Here is a 20,432-nt window from a genome sequence, read left to right on the forward strand (position 1 = left end):
CTGCTAAAAATTTTTCCATTTTTTAGCTGTTCGATGTTCCGATTTCGGATATTTCAAATTTTGATTTTTCAACATTCCAATTTTTATTGTTTCTAAATTTTTGATTTTTGGCTAAAGCATAAATTTTTCGTCTCCTCGACTTTTCGACTTTTTGATGTTTCGATTTTTCGATAATTTGATATTCCCATTTCTCGATTTCTCCATGTTTCAGTTTCTCAACTTCAATTCTCCAGTTTTTCGAGTTCTCAGTTTTTTTTTTTCAATTTTTCGATAACTTGGTTTCTCAATGTTTCAGTTTTTTGATTTTTCAGTTTTTACATCCTTTCCTTTTTCCTCCATTTTTATCAAGTTTTCCATTTTTCAATTTTTCGATTTATCGATGGATTACTTTTGCGATATTGATGTTTTGGAATTTTTCAAATTTTCAATTCTTCAATTTTTTGATTTCTTAAATTTTAGATAGTTCAATTTGTTGATTTTTCCTTCTTTTGATTTCTCAATTTTTTTTTTTAAATTACATTTTTCGATTTTGCAGTTTTATCAAATCTCGATGTTTCGATTTTACGATTTTTTATTTTTTTTATATTTGAGTTCTTTGATTTTTCGAATTTTCCATTCCTCGACTTATCGATTTTTCAATGTTTAAACTTCTCAACATTTCCACTTTGGGATTTTTTCCCTTTTTGGCTTTTTCAATTTTTTGTGGATTTCGCAACTTCTCGACTATATGACTTCTCACTTTCTCAATCATTGTCTGTTTTGATTTCTCGATGTTCCAATTTTTAAATTTTTCGGTGTTTCGATTTCTCAATTTCTTGATTTTTCAATTTTTCAATTTTTCAAATTTTCATTTTCGAAATTTCGAAATTTCGACTTTTGAGAATATTCGATTTTTTGATATTCGAATTTTTTTAACTCGATTCCTCGATTTTTTAAGTTTTCAATTTTCCTACTTTCCGATTTTCGATTCTTGGGTTTTTTGATTTTTCGAAATTTTAATTTTCAATTTTTTTATTTTTCGGATTTTCGTTTTTGCGAATATTTGATTCATCGAATTTTAGATTTTTTAATATTCGAATTTTCAATTTGTTTCCTTTTCGATTTCTTGATTCTTCAGTTTCTCAATTGTACAATTTTTCAAAATTTCAATTTTTTTATTCTTCACTTTTTCGACTTTTCGAATTTTCGAATTTTCAATCTCTCTAATTTTAAATTATTGGCTTTTTGATTTTCCGAAATTTCTATTGTTGATTTTTTTAATTTTCGATTTTTCAATTTTTCCATTCTTCAGTTTTTAGACTTTTCGACTTTCTTCTTTTCGATTTCCTAAATTTTGAATTCCATTCTTCAGTTTTTCCATTTTTCAATGTGTTTTACTTTTGGATTCTTTGATTTCTCGAATTCTTGATTTTTCGATGTTTCTACTTTCCGATTTTTCGATTTTCGAATTTTCGATTTTCGATATTTCATTTTACTTATCTTTGGACTCTTGGATTTTTCGATTTTCGAATTTTTGATATTTCTCCCTTTTCGATTCCTCGGATTTTCGTTTCTGCGAAAATTTGATTCATGGAATGTTAGATTTTTTAATATTACAATTTTCAATTTATTTCCTTTTCGATTTCTCGATTCTTCAGCTTATCAATTCTTCACTTTTTCAGACATTCAATTTTTTAATTTTTCGATTTTCGATACCCGAATTTTCGGTTTATCTAGCTTTCCATTTTTCGATTTTCGATAACCGAATTTTCAATTTTTCAAGTTTTCGATTTTTGATTTCCTGAATTTTCGATTTTTGAGTTTTTCCATACACTTTTTCGACTGTTCAATTTTCTTCTTTTCGATTTCTCAAATTTTCAGTTACATTCCTCAGTTTTTGGATTTTTCAATTTTATTTTATTTTTCGATTTTTGGTTTCTGGATTTCTTGATTTTTCGATTATTAATTTTTTCAATTTTCGATTTTTCGATGTTTCCATTTTTCAGTTTTTCTATTTTTGATTACATATTTTATTTTTCGATTTTTTTTTTCTCAAGTTTTCAATTTTCGACACTCGAATTTTCAATCTCTCTAATTTTTAATTATTTGGTTTTCGATTTTCCGAAATTTTGATTGTTGATTTTTTGAATTTTCGATTCTTCAGTTTTTAGACTTTCAAGTTTTCTTCTTTTCGATTTTCAAAATTTTGAATTCCACTCTTCAGTTTTTCGATTTTTCAATTTCTTTTTACTTTTCGATTTTTTGATTTCTCGAATTCTCGATTTTTCGATTATTCTACTTTCCGATTTTTCGATTTTAGAGTTTTCGATTTTTCAATTTTCGAAATTTCGTTTTATTTATATTTCGATTCTTGAATTTTTCGACTATCAAATTTTTGATTTTTGGACTTTTCAATTCCTCGGATTTTCGTTTTTGCGTAAATTTGGTTCATGGAATTTTAGATTTTTAATATTCGAAAGTTCAATTTATTTCCTTTCCGATTTCTCGATTCTTCAGCTTTCCAATTCTACCATTTTTCAAATTTTCAATTTTTTAATTTTTAGATTTTTAATTTTTTTGAATTACAGATTTTTCAATTTCTCTTTTCTCCAGTTTTCCGATTTTTCAATTATTTTACTTTTGGATTTTTTGATTTGTCGAGTTTTCGATTTTCGATACCCGAATTTTAGGTATTTATAGTTTTAGATTTTTCGATTTTCGATGCCCGAATTTTCATTTTTCAAATTTTCAATTTTTGATGTTCTGAACTTTAGAATTTTCAATTTTTCCATTTTTCAGTTTTTAGACTTTTAAATTTTCTTCTTTTCGAATTCCCAAATTTTCAGTTACATTCTTTAGTTTTTCGATTTTTCAATTTTATTTTACTTTTCGATTTAGGATTTCTCTAGTTCTGGACTTTTCGATTTTTGATGTTTTGAATCTTCGATTTTCCAATTTTTCCATATTTCAGTTATGATCGTCAATTATTGTGCTTTTTGATTTCTCGAGTTTTCGATTTTCGACACTTGAATTTTCAATTTTCCTACTTTTTGATTATTCGATTTTTGATTTTTTGACTTTCCGATTTTTCAATTTTTCCGGTCGTCACTTTTTAAAGTTATTCATTTTCTCCTTTTCGATTTCCCAAATTTTGAATTCCATTCTTCAGTTTTTCGATTTTTCAATTTGTTTTTACTTTTCGATTTTTTGATTTCTCGAATTCCCGATTTTCCAATTTTTCTACTTCCTGATTTTCCGATTTAGAATTTTCGATATTTCGTTTTATTTATATTTCGATTCTTGGATTTTTAGAATTTTCAACATTTTGATTAACCAATTTTTGATTTTTCGCATTTTCGATTCTAGGGAATTTCGTTTTTGCGATTCTTCCATTTTTCAAATTTTCAGTTGTCTACATTTTCCATTTTTTTTAATTTTAGATTTTTCAATTTTTAAATTCTTCAGTTTTTCGATTTTTCAAATATTTTACTTTCCGATTTTTCGATTTTCGATACCCGAATTTTCAAATTTTGTAGTTGATTTTTTCAATTTTCGATTTTTTAGGTTTTCCATTCTTCAGTTTTTGGGTTTTTTTCAATTTACTTCTTTTCGATTTCCCAAATTTTCAGTTACATTCTTTACTTTTTCGATTTTTGATTTTTGAATTATCAATTTTTCAATTTTTCCATATTTCAGTTTTCCCATTTTCAATTATTTTGTTCTCGATTTTTTGTTTTTTCGAGTTCTGTATTTTTCGGTTTTTAATTTTTTGAAGTTTCGATTTTTCAATTTTTCCCTGTTTCAGTTTTTTGATTTTTTGATTTCTCGAGTTTTTTTTTCGGCACTCAAACTTTCACTCTTTCTCCTTTTCAATTATTCGATTTTTGTTTTATCGAGTTCCCGATTTTCCGATTTTTCTACTTCCTGATTTTCCGATTTTAGAATTTTCGTTATTTCGTTTTATTTATACAGGGTTATCATAAATGATTGTAGTCGAAGTAGGCGCTGACGCAATTGTTTTGATATGCCGCTTCTTACTTTCAAAAAATTATTAATTATAGTCCACTAAAGTTATGGGGAATTTTTGTTTTGCTTTGCTGTCAGAAGAATGTCATATTGGTCATATGTCATAATACTTTCCCGCGCACGTCTTGTTTACTTGTGTTGTAGTTCCAGTCTTCTTTGTTATAAATTAAATTGAATTAAACCAGTTTTTATCAAAACTACAACGATTGAAAACAGCAATTAAGGTAACTAGAAATGAATTAATGTGTATTCATATTTCAAATAAATCTGTTTTAGGTTAAGATGGGGTACACTCTTGAACAAAATACGTTTATTGTTGTCTTACTAGCGAAATGGGACGTTAAATGCGGACGGGGAATGGGTGTATTCTGTTCAAGCTTGCAAGGATGAGTATTTGGCAAAATTTCCAGAATTAAACATTGAAGAACAGTCTTTAATGACACAAATAAAAAGAATCGTTGACCGATTCAACAGCACTGGAAATATTTCTAAAGGCAAGTCACCAGGAAGGCCTCCAGTTAGTGAAGAGGTCGTCGAAGATTTGAGGGAACGAGTGGAGCAAAGCTCAAAAAATCTTTAAGTAAAGTGTCTTTGCAATCTGGTGTCCCATACACCACTTGTCAGAAAGTTTTAAAAAGAACATTACATATGCATCCCTATAAAGTATCGTCAGTCCATGAACTTAAACCAGCTGATTATCCTCGTCATGTTGCATATTGTGAATGGTTTCAAAACAACATGAACAACAACAGAATTTTGGGTTTGTCATTTTTTTCCGATGAAGCATGGTTTCATCTAAATGGCTACGTTAATTCGCAAAATTATAGAGTTTGGAGTGCTGAAAATCCTTTTGTTTTTGAAAAGAAGAATTCCTTGAGTACCCAGAGCAGTGATTATACTGTACCAAAAAAATTTTGTGATGCCTAAAATTGTAGACGAGCAAGCAAATGTGAAAGATTGTTGTTCATCTAGCTCGTTTTCCAGACTTCATTGGCGCCTTGGACTGCATATGCACATATAAAAATTAAATTACCAGGTATATGAATTTTTGTTAACATAGAACACAAAAAATGAAATAGTAAAAGTTATAGGTGGAGAAGATCCAGAAATTTTTAGAAATCAGGAAGATTGTCTCTTGGTTAATGTACAAGCCATATGTGATGAAATGATTAAATTTCAAATATTGTGGCACAATTATCAGTAGCTACAAATGATAGTACTATTTTTAATCATTGTTCAGTTTAAGATCTGTTTGAAAATACACAACTGCAAAGTTGTGCGCTCTTGGATAGAATATTTTAAGAGAATTTTATTATATTATTATATTTCTAAGTAACAAGTTATCGCTTAAAAAATACTTGTTGACACTGCTGATATATCCCGTTACTCCAGCACAACAGCTCTATTATCAGTGACACATTGGAAGCCGCAATAGAATTGGGTGCACATTTGGGATTCTGAAACGACAGTTTCCTGTGTTAACAGTTGTGATTGTCGCTGTTGTTTTACACATTTTAAAACAGATTGTAATATTTGACAGTAAAAATTTATTGGTAATAATTTTTTTTTTGTTGATTTCATTTATAGTGAAAAACATATTAAAATTTATTTATAAACTAACAATATCTCATGTTATTGTTAACATTACATTAAACATGAGCATCATTTAATTGAAAATGGACTCTTTAATGTTTTAATTTGAAGTAAGTACATTTAATTCAATGTCTGGTTTTAAAACCCTTTCCCTAAAATTAAATTCTTCAATTTCTCGTTCCTTCTTTTGTAGTTAACTCCTGCCCGAAATATTGGTTTTTTAATTTTGCCACTTCATAACCCTGCCACTGCTGTGAATTATGTTCCCATGAACAGTCTCCATAACCTTTGCTCTTCTTCCACTAAACCAATTTTTAGTGTGAAGTGTGAAGTTACTGATCCATCAGCTTTTTAAAATTATTTGGAATGTAACACGCCAGTGGTCCTTAAAATAAACAGTAAATTTTCTATAGATAACAATGAAATGTATACTTACTTCTTTTGAGGTTGTTGGTAAATCATGACCACAGAACACTGACTACCACCCTGTTCAACTATGCTTTTCTGTTGAACATTGGAACCAAGACTGTGATGTCATCTTGTACCTAAACACACAGGATTTCCTCTGCACCATCTTGGCTATTTGTTGGTTTAATGCTTTCATTTTCGTCCCCACTATGTGAAATGTACGTCTCCAGTCTCCACAAGTGTTTTGATTTGTGAGGTCCGTAACTTAACCAAAACAAGGATCCATTGTTTCAAATACTGGACGTGGTCCTTTGCCAATCTTTCTTCTTTCGGCCTCCTCGTCTGCGGCTGTTTTCCGGTCTTCATTTTTCTTGTTCTCGTACCACTTTTTTTTAGAATCTTTGTCGCACCAGTAAATGACATCGTCCTTTTTATTTTCTATGGTAGCTTTGGATTCATATTCATAAACTTAATCCATAATTAAAACCTCCTCCGGTGTACAACTGGTTATTCGGCATTTTGTTGTTCCATATTTTTTTTATAAACTGCACGAACACACGAGGCACGGGGGCACGGACACAAATGAATTTAGGTAACACTTCTAAGTGTTAAATGAAAGCGGTGCAGTTAGGCCTAAACACTTAAAGAATGTTTTATTTATTTTTGAAAATAACCTCAAACAGAGCATGACATTTAACTAATAGTTCGAATTATTTCGAACCGTATTATGAAGCGGCAACAGCAAAAAATTCATTTGTTTTCAAAGCCAAGTTGACTACAATCATTTATGATGACCCTGTATTTCGATTCTTGGAATTTTAGAATTTTCAAAATTTTAATTTACGAATTTTTGATTTGTCGCTTTTTCGATTCCACGGATTTTCGTTTTTGCGATTCTTCCGTTTTTCAAATTTTCAATGGCTTAAATTTGCCATTTTTTTTTAAATTTTAGATTTTTCAAATATTTTACTTACCGATTTTTCGATTTTCGATACCCGAATTTTCAAATTTTGTAGTTGATTTTTTCAATTTTCGATTTTTGAGGTTTTCCATTCTTCAGTGTTTGAGTTTTTTCAATTTACTTCTTTTCGATTTCCCAAGTTTTTAATCCCATTCTTCACTTTTTTCGATTTTTCAATTTTTTGACTTCTCGAGTTCTCGATTTTTCGAGTTTCGATTTTTTACTTTCCAGAAGATTTTTCTATTTTTAAATTTTTGTGCTTTGGATTTGTCGATATTTCAATTTTTCTATTTATCGATTTTCAATTTTCCGGAGTTGTTATTTACGCCACTGGTTTTTACTTTATAGAAGTAAAAAACAAAAACCTTTTACCAATTTTTCAATGTGGAATCTGTGTGTTTAGGTTTCTACAGTTTAGGATTCCACCGAGAGTTGTTCCTTTTTTTTTTTCTTGTAAGAATTTTAAGTCAAATTTTAGAGAAACAAATGCCTACTTTCCAATAATATAATCTACAAAGTTGCAACTGTTGTCACAAGAAACGAGTGACAATTTTTTGCTCATCAGAAAACTTCACCTACTTTCTAAGTATATTGATTGTAGAAAAGCACCTTTAAATACGGCAAGTGGATCTAAATGATTGGGTAATAAATCTCGGCGAGAAATCGACGCCAAGACTGGAGCAACATTTTAAATGAGAGAAATATAAATTGCAGAAATCGATGCCACCTACTGGTTTAAAAGTGATATTTCATTTAAAAATGTTGGCCCACTATTAAAAAGAACCTGGTGGCTGAAGTCGACGCTGTATTTTAATAACCGCAAAATTCAAACAAAATTTATGACACATGTAAATATATTTCAAGCAGTAAAAGAACCGAGGTTTATTATGCAGAAAAAAGTATGATCATTGAATTCAGCTACGATATTAGCTCTAAAACTTCGAAAATTTCAACAAACTGCTTAAATGAGTGTCTCAGAATTGAGGCCAAACCAAAATTCGTCCCAATTTTGTCTCTCCATATTACTACTTTAGATTTCTCTTCAAAATACGTGTTTAATTAACTTGTTTAATTGTTTCATGAGCAAACGAATTACGACTTGAGCGTTCATATTCTAATAAAATTTACAAGTAGTGTAAATACAATTATTAATCAAAATCAACAGACTTGTTGAAACGAAATGATATTAAAAAGTAGTAAGTCAGTTGTCGAAAACTATAGACCTATCTCAATTCTATCAACACCTACCAAGGTTTTTGAATCATTAGTACATGTGCATGTTACCTCTGCTCTTAAAGGTTTTTTCTCTGATCATCAACATGGCTTCATTAGCAAAAGGTCAACAGTAACTAATCTGTTGCATTACACTAATGACATTATAACGACTATTGATGCTGGTCATGAGGTACATGCTGTATACACTGATTTTAGTAAAGCTTTTGATAAACTCAATCATGAAATTTTGATTCATCAACTTATGTCACTTGGAATTTCTGGTTCATTGCTATCATGGCTTGTCAGTTATCTTACCAACAGATATCAGCAAGTGAAATGGAATGATTTACTATCTGATTTCCAGCATGTGCCTTCAGGAGTTCCTCAAGGTTCAATTTTGGGACCTTTGCTATTTTTGATATATATTAATGATGTTAGCTGTAATTTTCTTTGTAAATTTGCCCTGTTTGCTGATGACCTTAAAATGTACAGTGTTATAAAAGACGAATCAGATATGAAATTATTGCAACATGATCTTGATTGTTTAACGAAATGGTGTGCTAAAAACTTGATGGTATTAAATCTTGATAAGTGTCAGGCCATTAACTTCAGTAGGAAAATAAAGCCTAATAAACCGTGTTATTTGATTGACAACAAAATTCTGAAAAAAATACTGTGAACAAAGATCTTGGAGTCTTCCTAGATAGCAAATCAACCTTTAAATTTCATTGTGACTTTGTTATCGCCAAAGCAAATAAATTGCTTGGGTGTATTAAAAGGTTTACTAGGAACTTTACCGATGTTCGCACCCTGACTATATTGTTTGTTACATTTGTGCGATCTGTACTTGAATATGGGTGTTTAGTCTGGGCCCCATACTACAGGACTCATGTTGAGAGAATTGAAAAAATTCAGCATAAATTTATAAGATCCATGCTTCATAGGTTACCCACGAATGTAAGTTCTTCCATGGAACTTAGTAGATCCTACTTAGGACTTGATTTATTAGAATCTCGTAGGCTTTTTCTAAAAGTATGTTTCGTTTATAAAGTATTAAATAATCAATATGACGTACCGAATATTATTAATTTACTGCAGTATAATGTCCCTTGTTATACCCTCAGGTCAGTTCCGTTGTTCTACATAGATTTTTGCCAGTCTAATTATGCGTTACGATCACCCATGAATTCTCTAATGTTTGCATGTAATAGTGTAAGTGATTATGTTGACTTCTTTGCGGACATGTTACCCACTTTTAAGAGAAATATTAAAGCTATATTATTGTAATCTTTTTGAACCATGTGTACCTTGTATTATCGTTCTTTCCATGTACTGATGTATGCTGTAAAGGCTTTTTGCCGTAAATAAACTAAACTTAAACTTAAAAGACCTTATATCAGAGTTATATAGTAAGATTACTAAAATTCTCTCTATGGCAAGAATTATGGCGCTGGAACTTAAAGATTATACGGTTTTAATTACAAGCAATGTCCGACTAGTAAACACCGAGTAACAATAGTTGTTATTAAAACTTTTGCTATAAAAAGCCCTTTACTACCTATTTGAAATTCGATTCACTAAATGCACCTAGAAATGTTTATGCACTTCGATTTACGTGTGGATTGCGATTGGTATCGGGTTATTAATGTTATTGTTCACAATCAATCCACTTTTCTTTTTTCCTCATTATTAGAGCAGCTGGCAGACGTAGTATGACTGAATCATTATTCATAATAAAGGCTACATTTTATTGAGTAGCTTGAACTCCAAATTCAAAAGACCATATTTCATGAGCATCTACTATTCCAAGCGAAGCAATTAGAGGTATTATTACAATTGAATTTATAATGGCGTACGATTCGAGTTGTGAGTAAATCATGTCTAGGGTATAATGTTCTACTAAATTATATCATTATTGAAGGTACTTAAGAATATACGGGACACAGGTACAGGAGGACTTCAATGACTTTCCGTTATCTTCGAAACACACCGACATTTTTGACAGAATTATTATAAATTACAAGTTTGTCACTTCCCTAGAATATGAAAACGTAGATCTCCGGATTCCGTCTGTCTGTCGTTTGTGTCGATTTTTATTACACAGATAATCTCCGAAACTACTGGACGAATTGTTGTCAAATTTTGTATGTATTTTAGGAATATCATGTAGAATAACATAAGACTAATGTTTTCATGACAACCCCAAGAAGTTGAAACAGCCATGGATTTTGGGACACTGGTAGAAATAAATTAAAAAAATAATGATGCACTGATAATAATCTTCGAAACGATCAGATCGATTAAAATACAAAAAATTTTACATGTGTATTTTAAAATTATCGTGTAGTACATTAACCAAAATTTATTTCATTTTTGAAACCAAAAATTTGATGGCGCCACCTCAAAATGTTGCATGGTAAATGCTATTTAAATTTTACAAAATACTATAGTCCTATTGTTGTGCTTCATGAATCCGCCTCGATTTCTTACTCCAGATGATAATCCCGTTAAGTTGACCGACCCTTCAGAAACTTCAAATCAGTTTTTCTTAACAACAGTTTGCGTTGATGTAATCAACCATTTTAATAGGGAGTGACAAATACCGCGAAAACAATAAAAATACGATCAAAAGTAGCGATGGATATTTGGAAATTGGTCTTTGATTATTGCATTTTCAAGTCAAACTTTGTTGTTGATTTTATGAAAGACAAATTTTCATAAACTGATGGCTACCTTTGATCGTATTTTTTGTGCTCTCTCGATTTATCAGTTTCAATAGATGTAGTATAAAAATGACAACCGCATTGTTTAACAGAATTTCAGGAAAATGACATAAAACTATTTTTGATTTAATCGATAAAATAAATTGTTTGTTTTCGTTATATTTTTGAAACACCCTCTAGAAGTAAAATAAAAAATATAAATGCACTGATAAATCATAAATGCAGACCCACACTATTTTTAAGATTTATTCAGCAAAATTGTAAGATGACATTCCCAAATTTTGCAAGGGATTTTTGATTTTTTCTATGACATTTAAATATCGGCACGATTTCAGTTTTATAGCTTTTAAGTTAAATTGTGAAACCTTCTAATAAAATCAACAGACGACAGGTAACCCACAGACGGAAATGGAAGACCTACTTTCTCATTGTTTAGAAATGATGAAACGTTGAGAAAACTCTTTTTGGATTAATCGATAAAATAAATTGTTTGTTTTCGTTATATTTTTGAAACGCTAACTAGAAGTTAAATAAAAAATATAAATGCATTGATAAATCAGAAATGCAGACCTACACTATTTTTAAGATTTACTCAGCAAAATTGTAAGATGACATTCCCAAATTTTGCAAGGGATTTTTGATTTTTTCTATAACTTTTAATTATCGGGACGATTTCAGTTTTATAGTTTTTAAGTTAAATTGTGAAACCTTCTTATAAAATCAACAGACGACAGGTAATCCACAGACGGAAATGGAAGACCTACTTTCTCATTGTTTAGGAATGATGAAACGTTGAGAAAACTCCTTTTGAATTAATCGATAAAATAAATTGTTTTCGTTATATTTTTGAAACGCCCTCTAGAAGTAAAATAAAAAATATAAATGCATTGATAAATCATAAATGCAGACCCACACTATTTTTAAGATTTAATCAGCAAAATTGTAAGATGACAGTCCCAAATTTTGCAAAGGATTTTTGGCTTTTCCTATAACTTGTAAATATCGGCACGATTTCAGTTTTATAGTTTTTAAGTTAAATTGTGAAACCTTCTAATAAAATCAACAGACGACAGGTAACCCACAGACGGAAATGGAAGCCCTACTTTCTCATTGTTTAGGAATGATGAAACGTTGAGAAAACTCATTTGAGTTAATCGATAAAATAAATTGTTTGTTTTCGTTATATTTTTGAAACGCCCTCTAGAAGTAAAATAAAAAATATAAATGCATTGATAAATCATAAATCCAGACCTACAATATTTTTAAGATTTACTCAGCAAAATTGTAAGATGACAGTCCCAAATTTTGCAAGGGATTTTTGATTTTTTCTATAACTTTTAAATATCGACACGATTTCAGTTTTATAGTTTTTAAGTTAAATTGTGAAATCTTCTAATAAAATCAACAGACGACAGGTAACCCACAGACGGAAATGGAAGACCTACTTTCTCATTGTTTAGGAATGATGAAACTTTGAGAAAACTCTTTTTGAGTTAATCGATTAAATAAATTGTTTGTTTTCGTTATATTTTTGAAACGCTCTCTAGAAGTAAAATATAAAATATAAATGCATTGATAAATCATAAATGCAAACCCACACTATTTTTAAGATTTATTCAGCAAAATTGTAAGATGACAGTCCCAAATTTTGCAAGGGATTTTTCATTTTTTCTATAACTTTTAAATATCGGCACGATTTCAGTTTTATAGTTTTTAAGTTAAATTGTGAAACCTTCTAATAAAATCAACGGACGACAGGTAACCCACAGACGGAAATGGAAAACCTACTTTCTCATTGTCTAGGAATGATGAAACGTTGAGAAAACACTTTTTGAATTAATCGATAAAATAAATTGTTTGTTTTCGTTATATTTTTGAAACGCTTTCTAGAAGTAAAATAAAAAATATAAATGCATTGATAAATCATAAATGCAGACCCACACTATTTTTAAGATTTATTCAGCAAAATTGTAAGATGACAGTCCCAAATTTTGCAAGGGATTTTTGATTTTTTCTATAACTTTTAAATATCGACACGATTTCAGTTTTATAGTTTTTAAGTTAAATTGTGAAACCTTCTAATAAAATAAACAGACAACAGGTAACCCACAGACGGAAATGGAAGACCTACTTTCTCATTGTTTAGGAATGATGAAATGTTGAGAAAACTCTTTTTGAATTAATCGATAAAATAAATTGTTTGTTTTCGTTATATTTTTGAAACGCCCTCTAGAAGTAAAATAAAAAATATAAATGCATTGATAAATCATAAATGCAGACCCACACTATTTTTAAGATTTCTTCAGCAAAATTGTAAGATGACAGTCCCAAATTTTGCAAGAGATTTTTGATTTTTTCTATAACTTTTAAATATCGGCACGATTTCAGTTTTATAGTTTTTAAGTTAAATTGTGAAACCTTCTAATAAAATCAACAGAGGACAGGTAACCCACAGACGGAAATGGAAAACCTACTTTTTCATTGTTTAGGAATGATGAAATGTTGAGAAAACTCTTTTTGAATTAATCGATAAAAGAAATTGTTTGTTTTCGTTATATTTTTGAAACGTCCTCTAGAAGTAAAATAACAAATATAAATGCACTGATAAATCATAAATGCAGACCTACACTATTTTTAAGATTTATTCAGCAAAATTGTAAGATGACAGTCCCAAATTTTGCAAGGGATTTTTGATTTTTTCTATAACTTTTAAATATCGGCACGATTTCAGTTTTATAGTTTTTAAGTTAAATTGTGAAACCTTGTACAAAAATCAACAGACGACAGGTAACCCACAGACGGAAATGGAAGACCTACTTTCTCATTGTTTAGAAATGATGAAACGTTGAGAAAACTCTTTTTGAATTAATCGATAAAATAAATTGTTTGTTTTCGTTATATTTTTGAAACGCCCTCTAGAAGTAAAATAACAAATATAAATGCATTGATAAATCATAAATGCAGACCCACACTATTTTTAAGATTTATTCAGCAAAATTGAAAGATGAAAGTCCCAAATTTTCCAAGGGATTTTTGATTTTTTCTATAACTTTTAAATATCGACACGATTTCAGTTTTATAGTTTTTAAGTTAAATTGTGAAACCTTCTAATAAAATAAACAGACAACAGGTAACCCACAGACGGAAATGGAAGACCTACTTTCTCATTGTTTAGGAATGATGAAATGTTGAGAAAACTCTTTTTGAATTAATCGATAAAATAAATTGTTTGTTTTCGTTATATTTTTGAAACGCCCTCTAGAAGTAAAATAAAAAATATAAATGCATTGATAAATCATAAATGCAGACCCACACTATTTTTAAGATTTCTTCAGCAAAATTGTAAGATGACAGTCCCAAATTTTGCAAGAGATTTTTGATTTTTTTCTATAACTTTTAAATATCGGCACGATTTCAGTTTTATAGTTTTTAAGTTAAATTGTGAAACCTTCTAATAAAATCAACAGAGGACAGGTAACCCACAGACGGAAATGGAAAACCTACTTTTTCATTGTTTAGGAATGATGAAACGTTGAGAAAACTCTTTTTGAATTAATCGATAAAAGAAATTGTTTGTTTTCGTTATATTTTTGAAACGTCCTCTAGAAGTAAAATAACAAATATAAATGCACTGATAAATCATAAATGCAGACCTACACTATTTTTAAGATTTATTCAGCAAAATTGTAAGATGACAGTCCCAAATTTTGCAAGGGATTTTTGATTTTTTCTATAACTTTTAAATACCGGCACGATTTCAGTTTGATAGTTTTTAAGTTAAATTGTGAAACCTTCTAATAAAATCAACAGACGACAGGTAACCCACAGACGGAAATGGAAGACCTACTTTCTCATTGTTTAGGAATGATGAAACGTTGAGAAATCTCTTTTTGAATTAATCGATAAAATAAATTGTTTGTTTTCGTTATATTTTTGAAACGCTCTCTAAAAGTAAAATAAAAAATATAAATGCATTGATAAATCATAAATGCAGACCCACACTATTTTTAAGATTTATTCAGCAAAATTGTAAGATGACAGTCCCAAATTTTGCAAGAGATTTTTGATTTTTTCTATAACTTTTAAATATCGGCACGATTTCAGTTTTATAGTTTTTAAGTTAAATTGTGAAACTTTCTAATAAAATCAACAGACAACAAGTAACCCACAGACGGAAATGGAAGACCTACTTTCTCATTGTTTGGGAATGATGAAACGTTGAGAAAACTCTTTTTGAATTAATCGATAAAATAAATTGTTTGTTTTCGTTATATTTTTGAAACGCCCTCTAGAAGTAGAATTAAAAATATAAATGGATTGATAAATCATAAATGCAGACCCACACTATTTTTAAGATTTATTCAGCAAAATTGTAAGATGACATTCGCAAATTTTGCAAGGGATTTTTGATTTTTTCTATAACTTTTAAATATTGGCACGATTTCGGTTTTATAGTTTTTAAGTTAAATTGTGAAACGTTCTAATAAAATCAACAGACGACAGGTAACCCACAGACGGAAATGGAAGACCTACTTTCTCATTGTTTAGGAATGATGAAACGTTGAGAAATCTCTTTTTGAATTAATCGATAAAATAAATTGTTTGTTTTCGTTATATTTTTGAAACGCCCTCTAGAAGGAAAATAAAAAAAATAAATGCATTGATAAATCATAAATGCAAACCCACACTATTTTTAAGATTTATTCAGCAAAATTTTAAGATGACATTCCCAAATTTTGCAAGGGATTTTTGATTTTTTCTATAACTTTTAAATATCGGCACGATTTCAGTTTTATAGTTTTTAAGTTAAATTGTGAAACCCTCTAATAAAATGAACAGACGACAGGTAACCCACAGACGGAAATGAAACACCTACTTTGTCATTGTTTAGGAATGATGAAACGTTGAGAAAACTCTTTTTGAATTAATCGATAAAATAAATTGTTTGTTTTCGTTATTTTTGAAACGCCCTCTAGAAGTAAAATAAAAAATATAAATGCATTGAAAAATCATAAATGCAGACCCACACTATTTTTAAGATTTATTCAGCAAAATTGTAAGATGACATTCGCAAATTTTGCAAGGGATTTTTGATTTTTGCTATAACTTTTAAAGATCGGCACGATTTCAGTTTTATAGTTTTTAAGTTAAATTGTGAAACGTTCTAATAAAATCAACCGACGACAGGTAACCCACAGACGAAAATGGTAGACCTACTTTCTCATTGTTTACGAATGATGAAACGTTGAGAAACCTCTTTTTGAATTAATCGATAAAATAAATTGTTTGTTTTCGTTATATTTTTGAAACGCCCCCTAGAAGTAAAATAAAATATATAAATGCATTGATAAATCATATATGCAGACCCACACTATTTTTAAGATTTATTCAGCAAAATTTTAAGATGACATTCCCAAATTTTGCAAGGGATTTTTGATTTTTTCTACAACTTTTAAATATCGGCACGATTTCAGTTTTATAGTTTTTAAGTCAAATTGTGAAACCTTCTAATAAAATCAACAGACGACAGGTAACCCACAGACGGAAATGGAAGCCCTACTTTCTCATTGTTTAGGAATGATGAAACGTTGAGAAAACTCTTTTTGAATTAATCGATAAAATAAATTGTTTGTTTTCGTTATATTTTTGAAACGCCCTCTAGAAGTAAAATAAAAAAATATAAATGCATTGATAAATCATAAATGCAGACCCACACTATTTTTAAGATTTATTCAGCAAAATTGTAAGATGACAGTCCCAAATTTTGCAACGGATTTTTGATTTTTTCTATAACTTTTAAATACCGTCACGATTTCAGTTTTATAGTTTTTAAGCTAAAATGTGAAACCTTCTAATAAAATCAACAGGCGACAGGTAACCCACAGACGGAAATGGAAGACCTACTTTCTCATTGTTTAGGAATGATGAAACGTTGAGGACACTCTTTTTGAATTAATCGATAAAATAAATTGTTTGTTTTCGTTATATTTTTGAAACGCCCTCTAGAAGTAAAATAAAAAAATATAAATGCATTGATAAATCATAAACGCAGACCCACACTATTTTTAAGATTTATTCAGCAAAATTGTAAGATGACAGTCCCAAATTTTGCAAGGGATTTTTGATTTTTTCTATAACTTTTAAATACCGTCACGATTTCAGTTTTATAGTTTTTAAGTTAAATTGTGAAACCTTCTAATAAAATCAACAGGCGACAGGTAACCCACAGACGGAAATGGAAGACCTACTTTCTCATTGTTTAGGAATGATGAAACGTTGAGGACACTCTTTTTGAATTAATCGATAAAATAAATTGTTTGTTTTCGTTATATTTTTGAAACGCCCTCTAGAAGTAAAATAAAAAATATAAATGCATTGATAAATCATAAATGCAGACTCACACTATTTTTAAGATTTATTCAGCACAACTGTAAGATGACATTCCCAAATTTTGCAAGGGATTTTTCATTTTTTCTATAACTGTTAAATATCGGCACGATTTCAATAACATAGTTTTTAAGTTAAATTGTGGAACCTTCTAATAAAATCAACAGACGACAGGCAACCCACAGACGGAAATGGAAGACCTACTTTCACATTGTTTTGGAATGATGAAACGTTGAGAAAACTCTTTTTGAATTAATCGATAAAATAAATTGTTTGTTTTCGTTATATTTTTGAAACGCCCTCTAGAAGTAAAATAAAAAATATAAATGCATTGATAAATCATAAATGCAAACCCACACTATTTTTAAGATTTATTCAGCAATACTGTAAGATGACAGTCCCAAATTTTGCAAGGGATTTTTGATTTTTTCTATAACTTTTAAGTATCGGCACGATTTCAGTTTTATAGTTTTTAAGTTAAATTGCGAAACCTTCTAATAAAATCAACGGACGACAGGTAACCCACAGACGGAAATGGAGGACCTATTTTCTCATTGTTTAGGAATGATGAAACGTTGAGAAAACTCTTTTTGAATTAATCGATAAAATAAATTGTTTGTTTTCGTTATATTTTTGAAACGCCCTCTAGAAGTAAAATAAAAAATATAAATGCATTGATAAATCATAAATGCAGACCCACACTATTTTTAAGATTTATTCAGCAAAATTGTAAGATGACAGTCCCAAATTTTGAAAAGAATTTTTGATTTTTTCTATAACTTTTAAATATTGGCACGATTTCAGTTTTATAGTGTTTAAGTTAAATTGTGAAACCTTCTAATAAAATCTACAGACAACAGGTAACCCACAGACGGAAATGGAAGACCTACTTTCTCATTGTTTAGGAATGATGAAAGGTTGAGAAAACTCTTTTTGAATTAATCGATAAAATAAATTGTTTGTTTTCGTTATATTTTTGAAACGCCCTCTAGAAGTAAAATAAAAAATATAAATGCATTGATAAATCATAAATGCAGACCCACACTTTTTTTTTAGATTTATTCAGCAAAATTGTAAGATGACAGTCCCAAATTTTGCAAGGGATTTTTGATTTTTTCTATAACTTTTAAATATCGGCACGATTTCAGTTTTATAGTTTTTAAGTTAAATTGTGAAACCTTCTATTAAATCAACAGAGGACAGGTAATCCACAGAGACCTTTTTCTCATTGTTTTGGAATGATGAAACGTTGAGAAAACTCTTTTTGAATTAATCGATATAATAAATTGTTCGTTTTCGTTATATTTTTGAAACGCCCTCTAGAAGTAAAATAAAAAATATAAATGCATTGATAAATCATAAATGCAGACCCACACTATTTTTAAGATTTGTTCAGCACAATTGTAAGATGACATTCCCAAATTTTGCAAGGGATTTTTGATTTTTTCTATAACTTTTAAATATCGGCACGATTTCAGTTTTATAGTTTTTAAGTTAAATTGTGAAACCTTCTAATAAAATCAACACACGACAGGTAACCCACAAACGGAAATGGAAGACCAACTTTCTCATTGTTTAGGAATGATGAAACGTTGAGAAAACTCTTTTTGAATTAATCGATATAATAAATTGTTTGTTTTTGTTATATTTTTGAAACGCCCTCTAGAAGTAAAATAAAAAATATAAATGCATTGATAAATCATAAATGCAGACCCACACTATTTTTAAGATTTATTCAGCAGAATTGTTCTTTGATTGATCTGAAAATCTTAAAGTAGTGCATTTCATTGGTCAGTTTTATTGTTAATATTATTATTTTTCTTATTATTAGTGAAAAGTGGTACTCAACAGGTTATAGCCCAATTACTGAGTTATCAAATCAAGCGTACAAACAAAGTAAGAAAAACAAGAAAAATGTGAAAAGGACAACTAAGGGGAATTTAGGTGTTATTAATGGATAGTGATTTGCTTGATAAAGTGGTGTCGACTAGGTTCGGTTTAAGAAATTGAAATATTCTATTATTGCTCACGTTACGTTACGTATATAAGTAATAATTACAAATAACACATGAAGTAAATAGCCAGAAAAAGTCTTAGACAGTTGTTAATAATCATTTTAGAAAAAAAAAACAACTCGAGAAAAATCTTTAAATATTATAAAAACTAGTTCCAAAGCATTAAATACGTATAGTAGAGTCCGAGAAATATGAACATGGACTTTCAATGAAGCGCTCGGGATTATAATAGCTATGATTTACAACATTGCTTGCTTTCGGGCTGCTTATCCAAAGGAAACAGAAAGACAATGTTCACTATTTTCCGGACTCGACTCTAGGAGCAGTAATAAGTAATAATACACAAAGTTGTAAAGGGTACACTGGCATGGCCTTTGACACTTAAACTTGTCATTAAACTTTATCCTCCGACACTTCTTAGTTTTATTTTCTGAAACATGCAAACGTTCCAGTGCGTCATTGAAAACACGAAATGAACAAATATTTCTTTAGTATTCTGTGTCTAAATGATGACGTTTCAAGTTGCAACTACCGAGTGTTTTTATTTAATTCCACTTTGTAACTTCTCCGTGTTAAAAAGTGCGCAAACTAAACAAAAAAATCAAACTACAAGTCGCCTTTATTCGTATACCGTACCAGCATCGGCCATCGCACCATCAGGTAGACTTTGGCCCTGCCAAAGAACCGGAAGCGCCGAAGTCGCCTCAGCTTTTTATCGTTGAAGCCCATGATTCACATCGCCACCACCGCACTCCAGCATGTCAAGAAGTCTCTGCTCTATCTCGGCATGCTTAACTCAACCCATCTCGCCGCCAAAAGAAAGCGGGAAACGTGCGTTTCCGTGCTTATTTTTTCCGCTCCACCTGGGTGACGAATGGAGCGAGTTATGAGCGTGATGAGTCGTCGGATCGCAAATCCGGTGCATCGGACGCGTCCCTCAGTCGCGGGAGTACGTAGTGCGGCGCGCGTCCGATTGCGGGCGTCGTGACGCCCCCGACGACGTCGGTTTGAATACTGAGAGGGATGCTGCGTGCACGCCGTCGGCTGGAGACGTCGCGGCGCACGCTGGCGCTCGTACCTTTCGCGGAGGGTCACGGTTCTGCTCGTTTGCGGGAAAACAACGTG

The 20,432-nt window shown here is 30.2% G+C and overlaps 1 protein-coding gene across 12 annotated transcripts in view; it reads right to left on the reverse strand.

Moving 5' to 3' along the window:
* Nucleotides 1–20,432, reverse strand: part of LOC135128588 (disks large 1 tumor suppressor protein) — a 1,417,771-nt gene that overhangs the window by 312,968 nt on the left and 1,084,371 nt on the right. The window contains exon 1 of one of the 12 annotated variants that reach the window (XM_064055498.1): nucleotides 19,944–20,218. The exons of the other annotated variants lie outside the window; for them this stretch is intronic. Within the exon in view, the coding sequence (XP_063911568.1) occupies nucleotides 19,944–20,036 (93 nt within the window). The 5' untranslated portion in view covers nucleotides 20,037–20,218. Of the gene's footprint in view, nucleotides 1–19,943; nucleotides 20,219–20,432 lie in introns of those variants that run through there. 12 annotated transcript variants of the gene reach the window in all.

Source organism: Zophobas morio, unplaced genomic scaffold (genome assembly GCF_036711695.1).
Source record: "Zophobas morio isolate AGI-343-1 ecotype UQ-CSIRO unplaced genomic scaffold, CSIRO_AGI_Zmor_V1 ptg000014l, whole genome shotgun sequence".
NCBI lineage: Eukaryota > Metazoa > Arthropoda > Insecta > Coleoptera > Tenebrionidae > Zophobas > Zophobas morio.